This window comes from Brachyhypopomus gauderio, chromosome 4, assembly GCF_052324685.1.
Source record: "Brachyhypopomus gauderio isolate BG-103 chromosome 4, BGAUD_0.2, whole genome shotgun sequence".
NCBI lineage: Eukaryota > Metazoa > Chordata > Actinopteri > Gymnotiformes > Hypopomidae > Brachyhypopomus > Brachyhypopomus gauderio.
Genome location: NC_135214.1, coordinates 18,522,825 through 18,539,267, shown reverse-complemented (window position 1 = coordinate 18,539,267; position 16,443 = coordinate 18,522,825). Strand labels below are relative to the sequence as shown.

General features: G+C 45.1%; 1 protein-coding gene across 2 annotated transcripts in view; it reads left to right on the top strand.

Annotated features, from left to right (window-relative positions):
* pde11a (phosphodiesterase 11a) overlaps positions 1-16,443 on the top strand; it is a 39,086-nt gene that overhangs the window by 19,377 nt on the left and 3,266 nt on the right. Inside the window, exons 10-19 of one of the 2 annotated variants that reach the window (XM_077002859.1) lie at positions 2,444-2,494; positions 4,308-4,454; positions 6,266-6,373; positions 7,064-7,173; positions 8,031-8,121; positions 9,883-9,983; positions 10,992-11,069; positions 11,282-11,345; positions 11,446-11,520; positions 12,634-12,717. In XM_077002859.1, the coding sequence (XP_076858974.1) occupies positions 2,444-2,494; positions 4,308-4,454; positions 6,266-6,373; positions 7,064-7,173; positions 8,031-8,121; positions 9,883-9,983; positions 10,992-11,069; positions 11,282-11,345; positions 11,446-11,520; positions 12,634-12,717 (909 nt within the window). The remainder of the gene's footprint in view (positions 1-2,443; positions 2,495-4,307; positions 4,455-6,265; positions 6,374-7,063; positions 7,174-8,030; positions 8,122-9,882; positions 9,984-10,991; positions 11,070-11,281; positions 11,346-11,445; positions 11,521-12,633; positions 12,718-16,443) is intronic. The other variant, XM_077002860.1, reaches the window with a different exon arrangement.

Sequence of the window (16,443 nt, the reverse complement as noted above, 5' to 3'; positions counted from 1 at the left end):
TAACACAGACACCGTACGTGCAGTATTTATTGTTAGACATTGCTCTGACGCTATAGATATACAGTACTAGATACTTTATAGTGAACAGGAACACAAAGGCATTGGCTCTGCATTGTTAAAGCATTTCTTCTCTCTCTCCAGATTGTGTGTGCATGCATTTGTAGAGGGTGCTAAAGATTTATATGAGTATAGAGATATATAACCCTTGGCGATACTGAATAAACATGAGCAACCTTGATCAAATAAGGATGTGAGAGGGTAGGAACTGGAGTTTATTACACATACAGACACACACACACACACACACACACACACACACACACACACACACACACACACACACACACACACACACACACACACACACACACACACACACACACACACACACACACACAATATGTGATTATCCAGTGAGCAAGGAGGAAGAGAGGAAGCAGTGTACCACTTTATTATCTGGTCCTGTGCACAAAGTCAGGGGCATTGATGCTGTTGTATAAATGTGTGTGTGATGGAGTTTGAGTGTATGTGTGTGTAAACACATCGGGGACATGTGCCAGCAGAATAAGGCACCGCAATGGAGTGGGTTCATTGTGTTGGGCTATGTACTGGGAATAGCCATAAGTTTACTGCACCAGTAGCCCTGGAATAAAGTGTGTTGTTTTCAGAAAGCACATGACTTGTGTGAATGCGTCTGTTAAGGTAGCGTTTGTTCAGTGTTCATGGCCATTTTTAACAAAAGCAAAGCAATATGGGTAATACTCCAGTGGTGAGAAAAATATAGATCTATTTGGATCTCTTTGTAATCCATAACAATAAGGGAACTCTTTTTTAATTCTATAAAATGTTTTAAACCTTTATTTTGGGTAACTGTTAGAACCTCTATAAGGATCTTAACACTACCTAGAAAACTAACTGTATGTAAGTCTGCAGGTTATCTGCAGGTCAGAAATATTACAGTTATCCAGACAGAAGGATGAAAGATTTCTCAGCATCCTAATTGTATATGATTCATATAATTAACACACTATTTCTTATACAGAGAAAGCAGACAGAACAGGTTTATTGGTATGTATAAAGACATTCAAACATGGTTTGACCTTAAATGTCATAAGACCAACAACTAAACTGCCTGTTATTCCATAGATAAATAGTCAGGACTAACAGGAAGGATATTTGAATGTTCTCATTCATGTCAAGGAATGTACAAGACGTCCAGTCTTTAATGGCTACAACTGTCAGTTTCCTCCCTCATTGAGTCAGCTCAGCCTCCATCTTGGGTTTCAGTCCTGTGCCAGTTCATCTGTGCTCCCCATACCTGATCACACTGTCTGTCTGTGTTTACTGGCTTTATTCCAGTTTGTCTTTGTGTTGTGTTAGTTGTGGTTAGCATTTTGTCTGGTTTGGCATGTTGTTTGTCTTTGTGTTTTCTCTCAGTTTCCTTTAATTACTCTGGCTACTTTGTTCATGTTATCTTTACCCCCAGACCGTTGAAATCATGACTATGGACTCCAACTCAATAACTCCAGTTCTTGTATGTCTCTAAATAAACAATGTCCTCTTGTTCTTGTCCTGCAACCTCTCGCACTCCTCAACAACAGTCGTTAAGGACTTAATTTACATTGGCATGCATATGCAAAATTAAAACGAAGCACCAGGGGAGCAATAGAGTAATAGAGCAATAGAGTAAAAACATAATAGGGCCAAAAGTGGAGCCCTGGGGCACCCACATTTGCCAGCAGAACCCGAAGACACCTGGTCGTCAACAGACACTGAATTTTCTTTGAGTTCAAAAGATTAGAACTTGTTAAGAGTCTCTAATATTTCAACCCAGTAATTGTCCATAGGGATGTTCATAAAGATGCCACTTGTATTAGAGGCTGCACAGCAATCTAGCAATAATAAAAAAATTTCTGGGGTGAGAATGCATTAAAAGGCATTTAGTATGAAATGAAGGTCAGAATGCTTCGGACACTCCAGTTTCTTTTCAGGAGGTCATTTAGATGTTCACGTGTCTTCATTGACTTCTATTCTTTAAACCATGCATATAACACATATACATAATACATAAATACATATACATTCACAAAACACAATTCCATTGTGCATGCTGGTTCATTTTATTAGATGGTTAGATCCCATTTAGGATACATTTCATACTGACATTCAGACAGTTCTAAAGAGCCCACAAACTTTTATTCTCACAAAAGGAACCAGCACACTGAGGCGAATCACAATCAGGTATTAGAGCCATACTGATCTGACTCTTGCTGTGACCCTCCAGGGTTATTCACATACTATTCACTCAGTATTCACACAATAATACATTTTCAGCTCACTACCAATTTTTCTCCCCCCATTCTCTCTCTCTCTCTCTCTCTCTCTCTCTCTCTCTCTCTCTCTCTCTCTATCTCTCCCTCCCCCTCTTGCTTTCTCTCTGCAGGTGCTGTCATATCATGCCACCTGCTCCAAGACTGAGGTGGACAAGTTTAAGGTAAAGCATAATGTGAAACTGATCAGAGGGATACAAGTGAGATTTTTCTAGGAAATTCTGAATAAATGGCCTGTCACTGCTGGTGACAGTTAATTCACAGACAGATTAATTATAGTCTCTATGATTATTAGCATGGTTGAAACACATTTATTATGATGATTATTAGCATGGTTGAAACACATTTATCCACAAACAAGGTATACATTTGCAAATGTTTTCCTCTCTAAAATGGGCTGATAAATTATAAACCATTATGAGCAAAAATTGCTTCCCTTTATTTTGAAGGTGATTGACATTAATAATTTAAAGTTCGAAACAGGCAGTCTGACAATTCAAGTACACATACATTCACATAGTTTTTGTTGTATACTACTTATTAATGATTAAGGCAGTCAATATCTCATTATTGTTCCTGCATTACTGATACCATCAATGTAGAGTTTTCAATTATTTCTCCAATGGGAACAACACATCTATCATACAAGATTTCTCTACACCGATTTCATCAGGAATGCTTTGGTAAACATAGAAAAATGAAGAAAAAAAATGTCTTTTTCCAGTAACATGCCAACACTTCACAAATGATGAAACTTTTAGTGTATATTTCTCCATCTGTCTCTTCTGTTCCTTCCCACATACCTTCATTTTGAACCCACACTTTAATAAAACAGTTGTATTCCCATCTTTCATGTATAATTCCATCCAGAGTACCTCATCAATAGCATTAGTTTTGAGAAGCTTGCTGTCTTAAAAAGCCATGATACGTTTTATTTAAAAACTCAAAACTAAAACCTTTCAAACATGGAGCACAAAAGATTTAGAGCCCTCAGACATTCACCATGGCTTCTTTAGTTGTGAAATACATCCTTGGTTTCATAGGTAAAACTCACTTTTACCGGCATTGATATAATTAGTTATAAATGAATGGTTATCTAGAATTAGCATTGTCAGTGATGTCATCAAAACAACACCCAATTCCCTTGCCAACATTTTCTCGTTAGCTTATTTGTCTTTTTTTTCTCTCTCTCTTTCCGTGCCTCTATGTATAAGTTTTACAACTCTATCTATAGTCTTCTCATTAGCAGTTCAGCTCAGTGCTGTTGGGCTGTCAGCTAATTGCTGGAACAGACGTTGTGGCGTCAGAAGCAAACGGTGGAGAGAGAGAGTGGCCAGCCAGGAGGTTCGGTGTGCTCCTCCATTCACAAAGTGTCTGAAGGAGAGAGAGAGAGGGAATAAGGAGGCCCTTGCCTCTGCCCCTCTGGAGACTGCACCTCTCCCCCAGGCTCCCCTGACCTCTGACCTTTCCCTCTGTGTGCGTGTCTGTCCCTCTTCTGTAGCTCCTTTCTCTCTGCTTTGTTAGTCCCTGGAGAGCCCTAATGCTCTCTTCTGTACAAACAGTACGTTTCAGATAAGGAGATTTGCATTGGCGCATTTCTATTGGAATTGTACCCACAAATCAGTTTGACTCGAGGTATATCCACTGCGCTGTGTCCTGCCTTTTCTGATATTGACGCGATATTTCTTTTGTTGTTGTTCTAAACAGATTTTACAAGTGCTGCCTACAACATTACTCATGTTTTGCTTGTAAAAACTGGTTCAAAAGCATAATTTAGAAGTCACATAAGCTCATAGGATGTTAGGGCATTTCTGGGTGGGTCTCAGGAAGGCTTTCTACAACAATGTTTGCCAGAGATTATATTTTGTGTGGGAGAAAATGATTGACTAGTCTTGATTGTTTCATACTGCTCTTGATTTTGGCAAAAAAAAAGACAAAATTTTAAAACGAAATGAAAATTGTGTCTCTTTCATTCAGGCTGCTAACATCCCTCTGGTGTGTGAGCTGGGCATTGATAAGCTGTCGTTTGACGACTTCTCTTTGGACGTGGACGCCATGATCACTGCCTCCCTGCGCATGTTTATGGAGCTCGGAATGGTGCAGAAGTTTAAGATAGATTACGAGGTGACCCACACACACCCACACACACACACTCTTGTGTTACGGCTATTGGAGCGTTTGTTCATTGGCCATTATTATAGCTCAACTCCAGTGTTATTCCTACATCCACCTCTTATCCCAGCCTTAACATCAGCAACCAAAAGAAAGTATTTTAGAAAAGGAAACCTTGGGCCTTGTATTTGAAAAAGGTGTTTACAAACAAATGTATTTTTGATAGGAATTGTAGATGTTACATGTACTGACAATGCAGGTCACCCCTGTTTCCTCTGGATTTTCTAGATAGACAGGAATAGACAGAATATTTCAGGACGTTTTTGTCCTGAAGGTCTTTGAAAAGAAATACACACTGGTCTTAGTCAGCTTCCTGCACTCCCGTTCAGCAGTCTGGAAAATATCAAGGTGTAAAAACCTCTCAAGCCGTCTACTCCCTTGGTCTGTTCCTTTAGTCTGTCAATGAAAAATGCTATGGGAGAAAATTCTCTCACATGCCCTTCTCCTCCTGTCTCACCCTCCACCCTTCTCCTCCTATCTCACCCTCCACCCTTCTCCTCCTGTCTCACCCTCCACCCTTCTCCTCCTGTCTCACCCCACCCTTCTCCTCCTGTCTCACCCTCCACCCTTCTCCTCCTGTCTCACTCTCCACCCTTCTCCTCCTATCTCACCCTCCACCCTTCTCCTCCTGTCTCACCCCCAACCTTGTTCTCCTGTCTCACCCTCCACCCTTCTCCTCCTGTCTCACCCCACCCTTCTCCTTCTGTCTCACCCCCACCCTTCTCCTCCTGTCTCACTCCCACCCTTCTCCTCCTGTCTCACTCCCACCCTTCTCCTCCTGTCTCACCCCACCCTTCTCCTTCTGTCTCACCCTCCACCCTTCTCCTCCTGTCTCACCCCCACCCTTCTCCTTCTGTCTCACCCTCCACCCTTCTCCTCCTGTCTCACTCTCCACCCTTCTCCTCCTATCTCACCCTCCACCCTTCTCCTCCTGTCTCATCCCCAACCTTGTTCTCCTGTCTCACCCTCCACCCTTCTCCTCCTGTCTCACCCCACCCTTCTCCTTCTGTCTCACCCCCACCCTTCTCCTCCTGTCTCACTCCCACCCTTCTCCTCCTGTCTCACTCCCACCCTTCTCCTCCTGTCTCACCCCACCCTTCTCCTTCTGTCTCACCCTCCACCCTTCTCCTCCTGTCTCACTCTCCACCCTTCTCCTCCTATCTCACCCTCCACCCTTCTCCTCCTGTCTCACCCCCAACCTTGTTCTCCTGTCTCACCCTCCACCCTTCTCCTCCTGTCTCACCCCACCCTTCTCCTTCTGTCTCACCCCCACCCTTCTCCTCCTGTCTCACTCCCACCCTTCTCCTCCTGTCTCACTCCCACCCTTCTCCTCCTGTCTCACCCCACCCTTCTCCTTCTGTCTCACCCTCCACCCTTCTCCTCCTGTCTCACTCCCACCCTTCTCCTCCTGTCTCACCCCACCCTTCTCCTTCTGTCTCACCCTCCACCCTTCTCCTCCTGTCTCACCCTCCACCCTTCTCCTCCTGTCTCACCCTCCACCCTTCTCCTCCTGTCTCACCCTCCACCTTTCTCCTCCTGTCTCACCCTCCACCTTTCTCCTCCTGTCTCACCCCCAACCTTGTTCTCCTGTCTCACCCTCCACCCTTCTCCTCCTGTCTCACCCCACCCTTCTCCTTCTGTCTCACCCCCACCCTTCTCCTCCTGTCTCACCCTCCACCCTTCTCCTCCTGTCTCACCCTCCACCCCTCTCCTCCTGTCTCACCCTCCACCCTTCTCCTGTCTCACCCTCCACCCTTCTCTAGACACTGTGTAGGTGGCTGCTCACCGTTAGGAAGAACTATCGTATGGTTCTGTACCACAACTGGAGACACGCGTTTAACGTCTGCCAGTGCATGTTTTCAATGCTTACTGTGAGTCTCTCTCTCTCTCTCTCTCTCTCTCACACACACACACACACACACACACACACACACACACACACACAAACTGGAGCACTTTGAACTATGGGCCAAGGATATGAAACTGTATATGTTTGTGGGTGTGTGGAGAGACGTGGGGCTGTGGGTGTGCGTGGGTGTATGGATGTGTGCACACTGAGCTGGCATTTTTACACACCACTTATACAGTGATGAATTCTTCTGAGAGCTTCTCTCCAGAGGTGAGGCGCTGGTTCTGCAGTGACCCATGTTGTTAACCCAGAATGGTCTTGGGAAGAAAGCATGTGAGCGTTGGGACACACACGTCATGCTCCTGAAGTGTCAGTAGATGTAAATGTGTAAACACCCACAATTCTGACCCAACAGTCCCATTTGTTTCTCACATTCTTTTGTTTTAGCCCAGATCACTTTTTTAACAGCACAGTGGTCAAGCAGTGATCCAGTAGTTCAGTGATTTGGTTCAGCAGTGCGGTGTTTCTCCACTGCTGCAGTCTGTATAGGAGATGATACTCTTGGGTCGTTCCGAGCGCTCCGATAGCACCGGTCTCTCCACCCAGATGAGGAAGATCCACATTTTGCCCTGGGCCGCTGTAGCACACAAATGTGTTGTGTTCGTTTGAGTGTCTTATCACGTGGAACTGTAACGTGACCTGTGTGTCGCAGACGGCGGGCTTCCAAGAGACGCTGACAGAGTTGGAGACACTGGCGCTGCTAGTGGGCTGTGTTTGCCACGACCTGGACCACAGAGGAACCAACAATGCCTTCCAAGCCAAGTGAGAAGCGAGGCTGTTGTTTTGTGCTGGCTCACATGCAACACACACTGCTAAACACTGATGTCATAACATCAATGGGATGGTCCCATAATGCAACGCTTAATCCTGCAGCATTGCATCCAAGTCTTGTTCCTCAGATAATGATAACCCTAATCCTGATTGAGGTGTCAGAAATAAAAAAAAAAACTCATCCATAAGGTTGAACCCTGAGACAGTACAGTACAGTATTACCCAATCATCAGATGGAGGCTGCTCTTAATACAGAGTGTGTTTGCTGTGTGCATGTGTATGTAAATGCATGCATGTGTACGTGTGTAGATATCTAGCTCTATACCAAAGATACAGATGGCAAGACTGTGCTGACGTTTTGCATAAGAGACCAATCAGAGATCACACCTAACCAAGTCAGACCAATCAGTGATCACACCTAACCAAATCAGACCAATCAGTGATCACACTTAACCAAGTCAGACCAATCAGTGATCACACCTAACCAAATCAGACCAATCAGTGATCACACCTAACCAAGTCAGACCAATCAGTGATCACACCTAACCAAATCAGACAAATCAGTGATCACACCTAACCAAGTCAGACCAATCAGTGATCACACCTAACCAAATCAGACCAATCAGTGATCACACCTAACCAAATCAGACCAATCAGTGATCACACTTAATCAAGTCAGACCAATCAGTGATCACACCTTGTGTATATTTTTTATTTGGTTATAACCACATCAAAGATATACACAACTCCTGTTCCATCTCTCAGACACTCTTACCTGCACCTAGTCTGAGGTGGTTAAAGTATAACATACACCTCTCTTCGTCTAATCTCTCCATCATTCCTCTCAGGACAGGATCTGCTCTGTCCCTCCTGTATGGGACTTCAGCCACACTGGAGCATCACCACTTCAACCATGCCGTCATGATCTTGCAGAGTGAGGTAGTGTCTCTCTCTCACACACAGTGCAGTCTGTGACCCACTAATAAGAACACGTGTGTCTTGCTTTAATAATGGCACTCGTACTGATAGCACTGCTGTCTCTGTCAAAACACCCATATGAATCAACACAGAATTAGAAAGGGCAACACAGCACTGCAGAAATCAATGTAATTATAGAAAATGAATGACTTTTATGAATGACTAGTACAGACAGGTGTCTCTATTTGTGCAAGTGGGTAATTAGAGGTGGATTAGTTCACCTAACGGTAAGATGGAGTGAAAGAGAACAAGAGGGATAGAGGGAAGGATAAATGGTGATTTTTTTTCAAAAAGAGAAGAAAGAGAACTCATCTGCAATGCTCTGTTCAGACTACACATCTGACAAATCGGATTAACCTCGGATGTACTTCATGCTCACGGAACTGCCGTTCATCTCTGACCCCCCACCAGCGGCTGCTGGAGTTAAGGGTCCTTATAACAATTTGGTTAGTCTTTTTCATGATAATGTTGCAGTAGTCGGTAGACCAGATGGGACCTTTATCTTCATTCAAACGGCTGTGACGAAGATTGGACCCCTACAGCTATTGCCACGTTTGCTCCTTGAGTCCTAAATATCTAAATATCTTTGATGTTATCACAGGCGTATTGTAAATTGTATTTTGTGTTATGGCCCCACGACAATTGTGTGCAAATTGAAACTGAGAAATACACAGTAAATCTTTTTAAATACGTGTGCCGGCAAGCCAGGGTTCTGGTTTGCGGTGATACCATGTCATTTCGTTGTGCTTTGATTTCATGTTCAACAAAATGTGAATGTGTTTGATGAATGTTTGCTTGGCGTGCGCTGACCTGGAACCAAGTTCTTGGACATGGTTTAAACCTAAACTGAAGTGTCAGCATCGAGAAACCACAAAAATAGATTTAGAGCAATAGAATAAAGTAATGTGACATGGTGAGTTACGTTAATCACCTTTTCCCATGCATATCAGTAGATTTTTCTTTAGAGAGAGTGAAATAAGGTCTTCAGCTCAAATCACCCGTTCTACAGTTTAACCATAATGAGTCTGCAGACGTCCCCACTGGAGATTGTTCAGAAGTGCTGAAAGTGCACATCAAGGTTTTCTAACAGATTCAGGCTACTTAGAAGACCAAAGCCAGAAGTTCTGTACTGCTGAGGAACCGAGTGTTTGGTGGGGTCTGTCGCCTGTAAATGATAAATGCCTTTTACTCTGACAGAAAAGATTAGAGGATTACAACAAAAGAACTGAGTGTATTAATATGGTTCAGAACGTGGGGGCAGTGTGTGTTCGACCATAACTGGAGCTACGATGTATGATCAAATCAGACCAATGACATCATTGATGGAGAGGCAAGAACATGACTTGTCAAGCATTATCTTAGGCATTCACAATATCTGATTACTGACATTCTAATTCACATGACATATTATGCAGTGTAAACACTTTGCAAGTCCACAAGTCTAGTGTCTAACAGCACAGGGCTGCTTTGTACCCTGCCATCTGTGTGTCTGCCTCCTGCACAGTCAGTACCAGCAGCTGATCTTACTGATCCAACGCTGTTAGCGTGGTTGGAGCGGCCTGGAGTCAAAGCTTTAAAATCATCTCCTTATGCAGATTCACTGAGTGGCTAGGACCAGCCCAGTACGACCACACAGTCGGATTAAAACCCAATAAAGAACCAGTGAGATCCAGTGTCAGAGCATCATGTGTGTTTGTTCTGTTTGCTTACATCTCTTCCCAGGGACATAACATATTCTCCAACCTGTCGTCACGGGACTACGGAGACCTGATGCAGCTGTTGAAACAATCCATCCTGGCTACTGATCTCACACTCTACTTCGAGTGAGTTCTGACACGGCTACCAGGGTTCGCCCTCCCACACTAGAGGCAAAATAAACAAATACAGCAGTTCATTTAGCATTTCCTTCTATCTTTCATACATTTAAGAGCAACAGTGCCCCGAAGAATCAGAATGCGTTTGCATAAGATGGGATTGAATGGGCATGTGGGGAATTTGATGGTTCTTGAGTGTCTACTGCCCCCCTGTGGTCGCAGGATGTAGTACTGTTTGCGCAGACAGACTTGAGGAGCTTTAATGGGTTATGGAGATGCCAGTGCACTGGAATAATGTGGAGATACGCAGACAGTAATTAGCAGTAATTTAACCCACATTCAAGTGTTGAGAAATGAAGATGCATACATACCTTGAAGAAACTTGATCATGAAAACACAATGCATATAATAATGGAATTATTACAATATGAGCTTCTACCCCTATGCGCTGAATTTATATGGACACGGACGTAGTTTTGGGGGGGGACGGGGGGGACATGTCCCCCCCACTTTTTCAAAAGCCGGTTTTGGTCCCCCCCAGTTTTTACAGTTAAAACCAAATATTTAAGTAGCGACGAAGTCATGTCCCCCCCACTTTTTAACGGTTAAAAAAACAATATCCAAATAGCGACAAATCTAGCACTAGGATCATGCAGCTCCGAGCTCCCCCCCCCCCCCCCCCCCCGCTCAACAATTTTTGTTCACAGCGCTCAACAATTTTCATTCAACCCCCCCCCCCCCCCCCCCCGCTCAACAGTTCGCCACCCCAGGTTGTGTCCCCCCCACTTATGAAATCAAAACTACGTCCATGTATATGGATAAACATAAATTTGCACACATGATATGTGTTTGGTTACAAGATGGACTGTGTGTTCTTTAAACAACAAAACCCTAATAAAAATACAATTGAAAAACAAAATGAAAGTGAAAGACACTTTCAGATCGTGCCGGTTCAAATCTTTAGTGTAGCTGAGAGGACAGTGTTTTCATATTTTAATACATTTGTGCTTTTTGCAGGAATAGAAGCAGATTCTTTGAGCTGGTCAATAAAGGAGAATATAACTGGAATGTTAAGGAGCACAGAGATATGTTCAGGTGAAGGTTCAGCTGCCATCTGTTTACACCCAGCATCTTTCTTCATAACTCCTTTGCCCCCTAATATTCACTTTGACTTCTGGCACAGATAATGCACGTGTGTGTGTGTGTGTGTGTGTGTGTGTGTGTGTGTGTGTGTGTGTGTGTGTGTGTGTGTGTGTGTTGTAACGCTTCTTTTCGCCGTGCTGACACTATTGCCCCCTGTGTCTCAGGTCAATGTTGATGACTGCGTGTGATTTGGGAGCCGTAACCAAACCCTGGGAGACCTCTCAGAAGGCAGGCGCCGACACATTCACTTCACCTCCAGCCCGGGGGCTAACACGGGGTGTGCTGTCGTTTATAGCAACGTAACCTGCGCCTGTACGTGCTCCCGCAGGTCGCGCAGCTGGTCACTAGCGAGTTTTTCGAGCAGGGAGACCGGGAACGGTCGGAGCTGAAGCTGACACCCTCGGTGAGTGTGGCACGCGACAACGCGGACGGTTCGTGGCGTTTCTGCTCGAGCGGCCCGGGGCTTCAGCGCGCGACCGTCCGCGGCCGCTCCGCGCCGTCTGCCCTGCCGTGCGCGTGTGCACCTGTCGTTATGGTGACCGGTCGTAATGGCCCCTGGAGCACATAGAAAGCAGACAAAGCTCAGCTCTAATGAGGCCTTTTACTCTTACACAGAATCCCCAAGCAAACACACAAGCGCACTCGCGCAGGCCGCGGCAAAGCAAAAAAAGTCAAAAGCTTCTTTCTGTCATTATTCTCGATCACGGGCTTTCTTAATAAGGAGCGGGAGGAAGCGTGTCGGCGAACGAGACTGCTCATCCCACTCCACAGCTTTGAAGCTCACATGCTTTTGTGTGCCATCCTCCCTCCCCCCCAAAGGAAATTACGGCCTGGTGTGTAATCCGGGCTGGACACATTGCCTCTCTCTGAAGTACGGCTAGCCTCAGGTTCAGCAAAGCAGCAAAGTCTTTAGCACCAAGCGCGGGGGCGTTTTGCGTCATATATTCAGTTACAGCGCCTTAGTCAGGGACCTATCTCTCCATTACAGCCTGCTTTTAGCGGTACTGCCGTGTTGTATACACACACACACACACACACACACACACGCCCCCACACACGGAACTGAGTGGAGAGGACGTAATGAACCACAGTAAGGAACGTTCTCTCCCATTCTCGCATTTTACACAAAACACACCACACTGAGAAGAAAACTGTGCTTAGGGAATATACCAATATAAAATGAAAAAAAAAACAACCTTAAATCATAAGCAACAACATACCCAGAACTATTCTTAAACATCTTCTTAGTCATAGGCAGTTGCATAAAATCAGCTTGTAGCTGTCAGGAATAATGTTAGTGAACATTATTTTTGGTTTGTTTTTAAATCAGACCAAAGTCATCTCTTTTGGCCTGCTAATGCTCTTTGAGCTGGTGCTAGAGTGGAGACGTGGGGGAGAAATAGCGTTGTGCTCTTGTCTCGGGGCCGAGCTGTGGCTCTGCAGTGACCAGCTCACACTGCTGTAATGTGAACTGTAGAAAGCAGATGTAATGTGTGTGTATGTGTGCGTTTCCCAGGCCATCTTTGACCGTAACCGGAAAGATGAATTGCCGAGTTTACAGCTGGAATGGATTGATGGTATCTGTGCTCCGTTGTATGAGGTAATTATGCCCAACAGTACACCAATGGACATACACACACACACACACACACACACACACACACAATGAACCCATGAGAATGGAACTCTGCCTTTTAACACCAGAGGAAAGGGGCCGAGAGTCGACATGATCAGTGAAACATGGCAGTTTGTTTTGACCCCCACCACCTTACTTTTATCATAGCAGTTTGAGAAGTAACAGCCCTCAGTTGCACCGTGCTGTCAGCGGCCCGTGATGACTGAGAGCACACACAGTCTGCCGTTACAACTGATCATACTTGTGACCGCACCTCACGGAGTGGGCCAGCTTTGGCAGGGGCTGGTCTGGGCAGACGTGTGATTGGCTGTTGTGTGTGGGAGAGAAGGACTTATCTGCTCTAGTGTGAATGGAATTGCATAAGAATCCTTTGTAATGGAAGACACAAGGAACAATGTGCATCTGTGAGACAGACGAGAGGGGAAAATAGCAGCAAACAGTTGTATGACAAACATTCATTTTTATTTTTATTTATTATTTTAACTTTAAACTAACAGGCCCTTTTTATGCTATCTCAGTCTCTCTTCATGCCCAGTCAATACTTTGTACACCAAATATACAAATTAGACACTGGTATGTGCAAGCTGGGAAACATAAGCCACACTGCAGCATAAATTAAGCATCATTAAAATAAATGGCGCCCCCTGTTGTAAGCAGCAGGAGATGCATCCCAGTTACCAATTAATCATCACAGCTCTATGGGACATTTATAGGAAAAGAAAAATAGGAAGCGAGAGACAGAGAGGAAATGAGAGATAGACAGGTCTCTCAGGGCAGAAGTGAGAGATAGACAGTTCTCTGAGAGCAAAAGCGAGAGATATAGACAGTTCTCTGAGGACAGAAGTGAGAGATATAGACAGTTCTCTCAGGGCAGAAGTGAGAGATAGACAGTTCTCTGAGAGCAAAAACAAGAGAGATAGACAGTTCTCTGAGAGCAAAAGCAAGAGATATAGACAGTTTTCTGAGGGCAGAAGTGAGAGAGATAGACAGTTCTCTGAGGGTAGAAGTGAGAGATAGACAGTTCTCTGAGAGCAAAAGTGAGAGAGAGACAGTTTTCTGAGGGCAGAAGCAAGAGATATAGACAGTTCTCTGAGGGCAGAAGTGAGAGATAGACAGTTCTCTGAGGGCAGAAGTGAGAGATAGACAGTTCTCTGAGAGCAAAAGTGAGAGAGAGACAGTTTTTCTGAGGGCAGAAGCAAGAGATATAGACAGTTCTCTGAGGGCAGAAGTGAGAGATAGACAGTTCTCTGAGGGCAGAAGTGAGAGATAGACAGTTCTCTGAGGGCAGAAGTGAGAGATAGACAGTTCTCTGAGGGCAGAAGTGAGAGATAGACAGTTCTCTGAGGGCAGAAGTGAGATATAGACAGTTCTCTGAGGGCAGAAGTGAGAGATAGACAGTTCTCTGAGGGCAGAAGTGAGAGATAGACAGTTCTCTGAGGGCAGAAGCGATATTCTGTTGTACATTTGTCTGCTCTGAAGTGACTGCAGAATTGCTGCTGATCTTCCATTTTTTTTCACAGCAGGATTTACTGCTGTGGTAATTTGAATAGGGTGGCATAAGGCAATTTACATTTTAATGTAGCTGCAAAATCATTCATATTATAAGGATAACAAAAAGTACATATATCCCTTTCATTTTCATTGTAGTTCACACCCAGCCACGACCAGCAATAAGATGTAGCGTGTCCCCATAAAATGAATATATTAAATGCATCTATAGGCTTCTGGCCTCACATCAACCATCACAGTCACGGGGGTTCGTTACTTATGTCATTACGCTGCCATTCCGTTTCACTGGTTTCATTTGTGGCTGTTAACCAAACAAAATCAAGATCTGTGAGGAGCTGAATCATAGAGCTTCATTTCACTGATCATGGGCGATGCTCACAGTGCTCTGCTCACCTGTAGGGCTGCTGGCAGGAATTCCTCCACCCTGTAGCCCCCCAATCCATAGCAACACCCCCACCTTCCTGTGCTGTGGTTTCCCCTGCGGCTGTGATGCAGAGGAGAGATCTCAGCTTCTGCCTCTGGTGTGGTGAAAGAGAGAACCTTTTTGGGGGGTTGTTGTGAGAGAGGAGAGAGAGAGAGAGAGAGAGAGAGAGAGAGGAGAGAGAGAGGAGAGAGAGAGAGGAGAGGAGAGAGAGAGAGAGAGAGAGAGAGAGAGAGGAGAGAGAGAGAGAGAGAGAGAGAGAGAGAGAGAGAGAGGAGAGAGAGAGAGGAGAGAGAGAGAGAGAGAGAGAGAGAGAGAGAGGAGAGAGAGAGAGAGAGAGAGAGAGAGAGAGAGAGAGAGAGAGAGCCTGTCTTTGAGGGTGTTGGTGTGGTGAGAAAGAACCTGCCTCTGAATGATCCTGCTGACACAGTGGGACCGTTGTCATTGTCTTTGGGCGTCCAAGTCATGTGGTGTTCAACTCAGCCCACTCACTAAGGGTTCTTCAGTCATTAGGGTCTGTCTGTCAGTCTTGGTGGACTTGGTGGATGAAAAGCAGTTTTATTTATGTACATTTTTTGGCCTGAGTGCACCATTTCTTCACTAGGAATGTATCATATCCCTTTCTCTGATTCCTAAAGTCTTCTGCTGACTCTAAGCTAAGCAACAAACAGGAGAGGTTCCTGTCTATGCACGTAAAGATGGCAGCCATTTTAAATAGTATTTGGGGTGGCAAGAAGGGAGATCAGAGACGTTGTGGGGCTTTAGTTTGTGGGTGGAAGCAAACCCCCCCTCTCTCTTTCTCTCTCTCTGTCCTATCCCAGTGATGTTGAATATTAATCCAATGTTACATAACTCCATCTTCAAAGCCAAACCCCCTGGGTCGTGTAACTCTGTAGGAATGCTGATGTGGAACAGTCATAGCTACAGGTCTCCCTAACGAAAGGAAAACATCTCCTCCGGACACGTTACCCTACACCCCGTGTGAGAGAGAGACAGAGATTTCATTATATCACCGTCGTTCAACACACGTGAGTGTACATTAAGCACTGTGGTAGGATAAACAAGATAAAGGATAAACTGTTCCAAGACCTGAACCTAAAAACAAAACCCCACACGACCACGTGAGGAGCTCCCGAGGGTGGGCTGCTGGTTCTGATGGGGTAATGGACCGCAGTCGTTCGCTCTCCTCCTGCCAAGGGGGAGGGAACCTGGTCCCTCATTCGGTCCGCTCTCCACGGTGCGCACGTCGGACGCATCTGGTGAGGCTGGTGGGGAGTTAATAACGGCCGTTAGATTTCTGCGCTAACGCCACCCCAGCGTCTCTTGAAGAGACGCTCAAATGGTTTTCTCTCAGCTCATCAGAGTTCTTCTCACAAGCAGCATGCCAAATGGAGTGGATTTGACTTCATGCCATGCGCACGTGCATGTGTGATCTATCCCCCCCCACCTGTTCATCACACAAAAGGAACACATCCGTGGAACACAGAATCGTGCAAAGTAAGTGTGATTCAACTGTCCACTGTCTGCAGCTACGTCCAAACCGCTGCTGCTGGGAGATCAGAGCCGAGCTGGACCGAGCCGTTATACTCACATGGGCCCCTCGTGCTTTTGCTGATCATATTAGAAGAAAGATCTGTCACAGATCCTCATACAGCCATCAAAGATGAGGGACTTCTGGTCCAAGACCGGTGTCTCTGAGCAGATAGTGTTCAGGAGAAGAGTTGATACTGGGGGATTATTACTGAGCACAGATTGAGTAC